Below are 8,141 nucleotides of genomic sequence, written 5' to 3'. Positions count from 1 at the left end.
TCCCCTCTCCCTCCCCCTCCCCTCTCCTCCCCTCCCCCTCCTCCCTCTCCTCCCCCTCCCCTCTCCTCCCCTCTCCTCCCCCTCCCCTCTCCTCCTTTCTCCTCCCCCTCCCCTCTCCTCCTTTCTCCTCCTCCTCCTCCATCCATTCAGCCTCCTGTCTGCAGCTTGCACGTCTCCCAGGTACCAGGAGAGGCCGTGGCTGGCCAGGCTGGAGAGGCAGCAGGCTCCAGGAGTCCCAGGGACAGGTCTGTCCTGGCCCCCTCAGGCCCTTCACAACTGCCTACAGGAAGCCCAGGACCCAGGAGGTACCATCTGGTGAAGCACCAAGTAATTAACCCACGAGGTCCCCCCGATGAGGAACCCTCAGGTGGTGTTGTGGAGGCCCGTGGGCAGTGTCAGCCCAAGGGAACAGGCAGTGAGGACCTCTCAGAGGAAGCCAACCTCTGACCTTGAACTGCAGGCACTGGGCGGGGGGCACAGCGGGCAGCCGGGCACAGCGGGGAGCCGCGCACAGGGAGGCTGGGCTCCAGGGGAGACACCGGGAGGAAAAGACGCGGTGTGCCTGCCAGGACGCAGGTAGCAGGGGGGAGGCAGGAGGCCGGGGATGGGGACAGGGACGGGCCCCAGAGGCCTAGAACCAGGTTCTGGAAGGTGGTACCTGGACCAGGCCCCATCCGCCGGCTGGAACAGAGAGCCGGAGGGGCGGGCGGACCTGAATGGGGCCCTCCGTGGGCCGGCCCCGCTAAGACAGACACTCTACCCTCCAGAGTCTCACCGCAGTGACGGGCACTCTGCCGGCCTCTAAGGGCCGACACGTCTGGCACCAGCACTCTGGCCTCACCACACCTGGGCTGAAGGTGCCACTGCCCCCCAAAGTAACAGGGACCCCCCAGAGAGTGTCCAGCCGCACATCCACCAGGACCGTGGCCCCGGCCCCTCCTTACCCCTGACTCCCCCACCCCTTCCTTCCTCACTGCCCGCCTGGGGTTCAGCCTCCAGGCCCTGAGTGGGGGGGTCAGAGAGGCACCCCGGGGGCTGCTGCCGGAGCCCCGTGATCCCCAGAGGGAGACCCGAGGGGTCAGGAGGCTACAGGTTTGCATGGAGGTGGGGTGGGAGCCCCCAGGCCTTTCACAACCCCAGGAGCAGCCCCCCCTCCTGAGCCCAGTGACCCTGGGGCTGGGCGGGGCTGTGGCCAGGGAGGAGCAGGCCAGTCCCCGCCCCAGATGACCAGACAGGGCTGCTCCCTTACCTAGTGGGCCAAGCTGCCACTGCGGGGACACAGCCACGCTCCCGCCGACCCAGAGGAGGGCCTCCGCCAGCCAGGCCACCGTTCCCTTGGTCCGGCTGGGGGTAAATGGCCAGGGGACAGACATGCCCCGATGATGGCCAGGGGTGGGCTCACGGAGGCCAGAGAGGGCCAGCCCCCAGCCCCACCTCAGGGGCAGGTCAGGCGGTGGCGGCAGCCTGGGGGCTCCACGGGGCCCCCTTCTCTCCTCGGCTTCTTCCTCCCCCTCACTGCCCACCAAGGTCCCCACAGGGCTGCTCCCAGGCGCCTCTGGCATTGGCCTCTCACCTGCTGTCCCCGATGGCCCCCAAGCCAGCCCACCCACCGCCAGGGCCACAGAGGGGTCCCAGGAGAAGCAACGCCCCAGGGCCTGAGGTGGGGAAGCTGCAGGGCCTCTGCCCGCCCCGCCCACCCTCTGCCCAATCCCCTGCGCTAATCCAAGCCTGGATCCAGCCCAGCTGGCCAGAGGATTTAGGCCAAGGGAACTCCCAGCTGGGGACCAGGAGGGGACCAGGCAGGTGGCAGTGTCGACCAAGGCTCCAGGCCACCAGCCCCCACGCCCCGGCTGAGTAACGACAGGCAGGAGAGATAGGTGGTCTCCCTGGGGACCTGAAGACCACAGCTGTAAGGCCTGGGGTGATGGTCCTCATGGGACCACCCACTGGGGCACACTCTCAGGCCCTGCCAGGGGGTCTCCCTACCCACCTCCGCAGGCTGGATGCTCTGCTCCATCCCAGCCTGTGCCCCAGGAGAAGACCCTGCTCTCACCCCACATCTCTCGTACTCCAGGGGAACTCCGAGCGGATTCCTGAAGTCCCAGTGGGCCTGGAGGTGGGACGGAAGCAGTAGTATCCTGCCCCCCAGCACCCAGCTCCCCGTGGGCTGGCGCCCTAGAGCCAAGCTGGGCGGGACTGCCTGCAGGCCCGTTTGGCCGAGGGGGGCCCCGGGGCCTACTGGGCCCCTTTCTGCTGCGACTCCCAGCACTGGCTGAAGGTGCAGGTCCCCAAGCCTGGGTCGAGCCCTCCTTGCCTCCGCCACCCAGCTCCAGGCCCCTGGCGTGCAGCCGCAGTCCCCAAGGACCAGCCCCCAAGACTGACCTTTCCCAGTGGAGGGGGCACTTTCCTCACAGCATTCTGCCCCCAGAGGCTGGGCTGGCCTGGGCCAGCTGCCCTGCTCATGACCGACCTGTCCTGGGGGAGGAGGGCCGGGCCTGGGGAAGACCCGCCTGCTGGCTGCTGACCGGACACAAGGCCCAGTCAAGGCCACCCAGCTAAGGTCCAGACGAGGAGCAACCAGGAGAGGCAGAGCGGGCGGCACCCCCTCCTCCTGTGGGCCAGGGGCTGCCGGGCGTCAGAGGCTCCCAGGTCAGGCCAGCCTGGCACACAAGGGGGCACAGGCTGGGGGGCAGAACCCCACCCCAGTCACGGCTGCGGGAGGACTGGGGTCTTGCCCCGAAGACCTCACGTTGCTCCTGCCGCTGGGCCCACGAGCCCCCAGCCTACCCTGTGCCCTCTGCCCAGGCACCGCAGGGACGGCATGAATCCGTGTCCCAGGCCGCCTGTGGCAGTGCTGGGCCTGCGTCCCCGGTCCTCACTGCCATAAACCCCACTGCTCCTGGGCTGTGCCGGGGCCATCAACCTTCCCTCCCCAGCCAGAGGGGCGGAGCCCGGGCCAGGCCACAGAGCCAGGGCCAGAGGGCGCCAGAGGGCACCAGAGGCTGGGCAGCCTGGGACACTCCCTTGGGTCCAGGGTCAGGGAGGGTAGGTGGCGCAGGCTCTGAGGAGACAGGACGGGTCACGTGGGCTGACCACAAGAACCAGGGTCCCGTCATCGACTCAGAATCAAACACCCGAACCCAGTTAGGAGCTTTGCCCAGGAGGCACTGGCTCCGTCCCTGCAGGAGGTGGCTCTGCACGGAACTGGAAAGGGGACTCCGTCCTGGGCATCCTCAGGAAGACGCAGCCTGCCGGAGCCCCTGTGATGGGCGGGGGGGAAGGGGAACCAGAAAGCCCCGGGAGCACCAGGACCAGAGCAAGGCCAGGGACAGCCCCGGCCGAAGCCCAACGGCCCACACGCTCGCTGCTCTGGGCCCCGTGTGATACCCACCCCTCCTTCCTGCCGACCCTTCCTGTGGTCACTGCCCTCATCCCCTCCGTGGCCCTGGACCACACACTCCCGCCCCGAAGCCTGCGTCTCCTCGAACCCAGCTCACACCTGGTCCCTCCTGCTCTTCCCTCCCCAGAGCTGGCTCCAGTCCGGAGGTGCCCTCGCCTCCCCCCCCCCCAAGCTCCCCCACCCCAAGCTCTCCCCCCAGGCCACGCCCTTGGGCTCTCGGCCACTGGCTGATCAAGGGTCTCCCACCGCCAGCCCGGGGGGCTTGGGTGCCCCCACCTTCCTGGGCAGAGGTTCTGGGAGGGGGCCCAGCCCCTGCATCCCAGACTCCCTGAGTCTCCACGGCTGCCCCAGGCCGTAATCCTCCACTGACCAGGCAGATGAGGTCAGGCTAATCTGCCTCAGGCAGGGCTCTGCTGGCGAGGCCGCTGCCCAGGGAACCCCCGCTCCTCCTCTGACGCTCCAGGAGTCGGGGGCGCAGAACCACAGCTGCTGTGCAAAGCCGGGGACGCCCCAGGGCTGCAGGACGCTGGCGGGGAGCACCCGTCCCAGGGGTGGCTGTGTCACCCGCTTGGTGCAGCCGAGCGCACTGGGGGCAAAGGCCACGCCCCCGGTAACTGCCAAGCCGGAGGTGAACCCCCTACAGGCCCCAAGCCCACATGGCTCAGCCCCCCAAACCAGGAGGTGTGGGACCCCTGCCTCGCACCCCCAGCAGCCCCCCAAAGGTGCCAGGCCAGCAACACCAGCTGGGACCTTCACTCCCGCAGAGTCACACTCGGGGCCCAGGTCCCAAGGCCTGAGAAACAGCCTCCCAGGGTGCTGCCTGAGAGCAGACTCGGGGGACCCCTGGAGGGAGCAGGGCCTAGCGCCCCACCTGGCCCCATAACGGGGACCACAGATGGGGCCCTGGGGCGCCCTTCACACCTGGGTCAGGTTCACCCCACCCCCACAAAGGCAGGGGAGCCCACCGCGACCTGGTGTGCTTCCCCCACTGCCTGGGACCCACGCACCCTTCCCCGGGGTGGGGGGCTGCCATTCCTCACAAGGTCCCAGACCCCAACTGTGGTCCACGCCCTCGGTCAGGGGCCTCCCTGCTCGAGCCCCGACACCTGCTGCAGGTGCCCAGCCTGCCGCCCTGGCCCGGCCCTGTGGGGCTCAGGTGGGAGGGGGCAGCGCACCTGGCCTCCAGGCCCTCGTACCTGTCCCACCCTGAACGACAGGCCCACCCGGGAGGCCTGCCCTGCACTGGGACCCCCTGCACCCCCAGGCCAGCACAGCTGGGGGCCAGCTACCCAGGTCAGGAAGGGGCAGGAGGGCTCCGTCGGGGAGGGGGGTTCCCCAGGCCCCTCCATCCTCACGCCCACCCTGCACCCACAGGGGCACCACGCGCCGGGCCCTCCCCTGTGCTCCGCTCTCCGGGTCCTGTCCTGTGACCCTGGGTGATCCCTTCAAGGCCCCTCACGCTGCCTCGTGGCTGCTCACAGGACCACGTGTACTCGCCTGCACGCTGTGTGCTCCAGGGAGGGGACGCCCCGGGCCGTCCGGCTCTGCCCCTGCGCCAGCGGGGACCAGGCGCTCGAGTGGGGGTGGGCACAGGGCCCAGGCCACCAAGCCAGCTCCAGGAGGTGACATGGAGCTGGCGTCTGGCCTGGCCGTCCAGCCTTGTAGGGCTCGGCCTCACCAGGCAGCACCGACACCTCCAGCCGCAGAGCCTGGCGTGCAGACGCGCCCAGCAGACGGGACGGGCAGGGCCAGCTCCCGAGGTGGGGAGAGAGCACAGCACCCTCGACCCCACACGACCCCCAGAGGAGAGGCACCCGGGGCCCTCCTCGCCTCAGCTGCTGCGCCGCGGCAGAACCGCTGCCCGGGACGCCTGGCCCAGCAGCCGCCAGGAAGCGGAGGCCTCAGACGGGCCTCGCCCGGCCCCCTGCCTCAGGTCCCCCAGCCGTCAGAAGGCGGCCCCCAGCCCCTGGCCCCTTCCTGCCCCAAGCCCCACGGAGGACGGCGGCTGGCCGCGGGACACGGGCGGCCATGGCTCCAAGGAAGGGGCGCCCTCGCGGTCAGAAGCCGGGTAGCTCTGGCTTAATCTTGTTTTTATGGCCGAGCTTGATCTTGTCCTAACGCGGGGGAGCAGTGGCAGCGGCATCTCCGCCTCTCCCCCAGGGGAGGCTGGGAAATCAATTTAACCTTCCAACAAAACCCGCAAATTACACCCACAGGCTTCCCAGCGCGAGCGCGCACACACACACACACACACACACACGCGCACGTGCGCACACGTGGACCCCTGCAGAGCCGCAGGCCCGCCCCAGCAGGGGCACACGCCCTGTTCGCTTGCCCTTCGTGGGGCAAACCAGCATCTGCCCTCCCTGCTTGTCTGCTTCCAGCCCTTTCCTCCTCCGAAGCTTCTTTGCCTTCTTGAAGGACCTTCCAGTGGACCCTCCCCGTGTCCACTTTACTCAGAATGGTCAGTAACAGCGGGACACACAGGGTCCTCAGCCCCCCATCAGCCTCCCCCGGCACTGCACGGGGGGCCCAGCTCAGCGTGCAGTAGGCGTTAAGACGGTGCTCAGGTGGAGAAGGCGAAGGAGGCCAGGGCCTCCAGGAGGGAAAGACGGGCCCGCTCACGTATGGTGGAGATTATTTAAACGTCTGAGAAGCGGCACGCCCCCGCACGTCTGGGTGTCTCCTCCCCAACTATTTTTATTTTATCAGCGAGTGTGAGCTGCCTCCTTCAAGCCCACCCTCCCAGGCAAGACCTCAAGGTGGCTGTGCTCCGGGCCGGGGGACCCAGGAGCCCTGGCTGGACCGAGGGCTCCGCACCACGGCGGTGGAGCCGGAGGGTCCTTTGGCCGGGTCAGCAAGGCCTGGGCCTGGCCCCAGACAAGCCTGGGGGAGAGCTGAGGGCCCGGGGGGCAGGGCAGCAGCCGGGGAGGGAGACACCCTGTCACCAGGATGTGCCCTTTTCCTCCTGCAGGGCCCCCCCCACGGGGCAGGCAGCTCGGTCCTCCAGCGGGAGAGATGAGCGTTTGGTGGGCGGGGGCCTGGCCCCCCTGTATCGCCCAGCTGGGCCGTGGGGAGGGCCAGAGGGGGGCGGGGCGTGAGCGGGCCAGGCTCTGCTCTGCCCCCTTGGGCTGCTTCTGGCCACCTGCCCTCTCTGGGCCTGTGCGCTAGACCTCAGGGAGTCGGGGACAGAGAGTGTCCTAGAGGGTGGGGACAGACTGGTGGCCAGCCACGCTCCATCCAGCAGGCCGACTGACCAGCCGGGCTGGGCCTGCACTTCCCACCTGCCCACAGAGGCCTCTGGTGCCCCTGCTCTGGGTGCAGACGGCAGCAGTCTGCCCCCCTGCCCCTCCAGCCGGTGGCCTGAGCGCCTTCCAGGATCAGCCCTGGGAAGGCCAGCGGGAACTTTCTGTCCACCACCCAACAGGGAGTGATGGAGCAGAAGCGATCGTGATGGTCACAGCTGTCCCAGCCTCCTGGGGCAGTGGGCACTGGTGGACAGGACACTCTCTGAGGCGGACGGTGTCCAGTGCCCGCACCTGCCCCCTGGAGAAGCCCCTTCCCCCGCAGTGGGCCCCCACGCTGACATGGAGCCGTCAGCACCACGGGGGGCCGGGGGGTCTCCAGCACAGCGGGGCCCCAACGCTTGGCCTTCCTCTGCCCACCCAGCAGAGCCGGGGTGTCCTCCCACTGGCCAGGGACAGGCCCAGCCCTGGCGGTCCCCCGCTCAGCTACAGCGGCGGCATTAATCACATCCGACAGACCTTTGGGAGAGGACTCCGCTAGCAGCTGTCCACGGCCTCCTGCCCTCAAAGCTGCCCTGGTGCCTGTGTTCTGGGGGCTCCTGCCCTGGCATCACTTGGGTGAGGCTGCAAGGGCGGGCAGGCGGTGGGGGGCTGAGGCTGGTGCCGGCCCACATCGGGACGGGCCCAGGGAGCCCCAGGGAGTGGCAGCAGAGGGAGAGAGAGGCTCACAGCGGCACCAGGGGCAGGGGGCACTTCCCTGCAAAGTCACCAGATGGAACCTGGCCCGCCTGTGGGGAGGAGAGGAAACTCCTGCAGGGCTGAGGGGCAGCTCCAGGGGAGGGGTTCTCGCGGTACTGGCCAGCCGGCCCTGCCCCAGCCCTCACCCGCCCAGGCCCGTGCGGGGAGTCCGGGCAGCAGCCGGTGGGGCTGGACGGCCATCGGGCAGAGCCACGGGGGAGACAAGAAACAGAAGAAGGCTGAGTCCTTCCCCCAGCCCGGCCACGCCTCCCAGCCAGGGCGGCCAGCCACCTCCACGGCAGCTGCCGCGAGAGCCCTGGGGCCTCGGCACAGAGGGGACGTTCCAGAGCCGGGCAGGTCCGCCAAGTTTGACTAGTGTCCCACATCTCGTGCAGGACGCCCCTCCCACCCCACTTGGGGGCTGGGCCAGCTGCCTGCCCCTGCTCCTGCCCCGAGGGGCCCGGTGGGCCTGCCTGGGTCTCACCCTGACTCCCCTCCGTGAAGCCCCCAGACGCACACTGCTGACCGGGGAGGACGCCCAGGAGGAGCCGCCTGCACCCGGCCCGCGGTCAGCTCCAGCGCGGGGCCCGAGCGCCAGGGAGAGCGTCCAAACGAAGCAGCAGCTCGGCTGAGGCAAGGCCCGGGGCATGGGCCAGGCCAGGTCCCGTTCAGTGTGGAATCGGGACCGCCCTGAGTCACCTGGAGGCTTGTCTGTGGGTCCCCAGACTTGGGCAGGCTGAGGGGACCCCCAGGACAGG

General features: G+C 69.4%; 1 protein-coding gene across 1 annotated transcript in view; it reads right to left on the bottom strand.

Moving 5' to 3' along the window:
* Positions 1-1,373, bottom strand: part of PLCH2 (phospholipase C eta 2) — a 27,412-nt gene extending 26,039 nt beyond the window's left edge. The window contains exons 1-3 of the mRNA XM_036870820.1: positions 1,250-1,373; positions 659-681; positions 442-562 (exon numbers count right to left, since the gene is read on the bottom strand). Of these exons, the coding sequence (XP_036726715.1) occupies positions 442-562; positions 659-681; positions 1,250-1,373 (268 nt within the window). The remainder of the gene's footprint in view (positions 1-441; positions 563-658; positions 682-1,249) is intronic.
* Positions 1,374-8,141: the final 6,768 nt, after the last annotated feature.

The sequence above is a fragment of the Balaenoptera musculus genome, chromosome 1, assembly GCF_009873245.2.
Source record: "Balaenoptera musculus isolate JJ_BM4_2016_0621 chromosome 1, mBalMus1.pri.v3, whole genome shotgun sequence".
NCBI classification, from domain to species: domain Eukaryota; kingdom Metazoa; phylum Chordata; class Mammalia; order Artiodactyla; family Balaenopteridae; genus Balaenoptera; species Balaenoptera musculus.
This window is presented reverse-complemented; position numbering and strand designations above follow the sequence as displayed.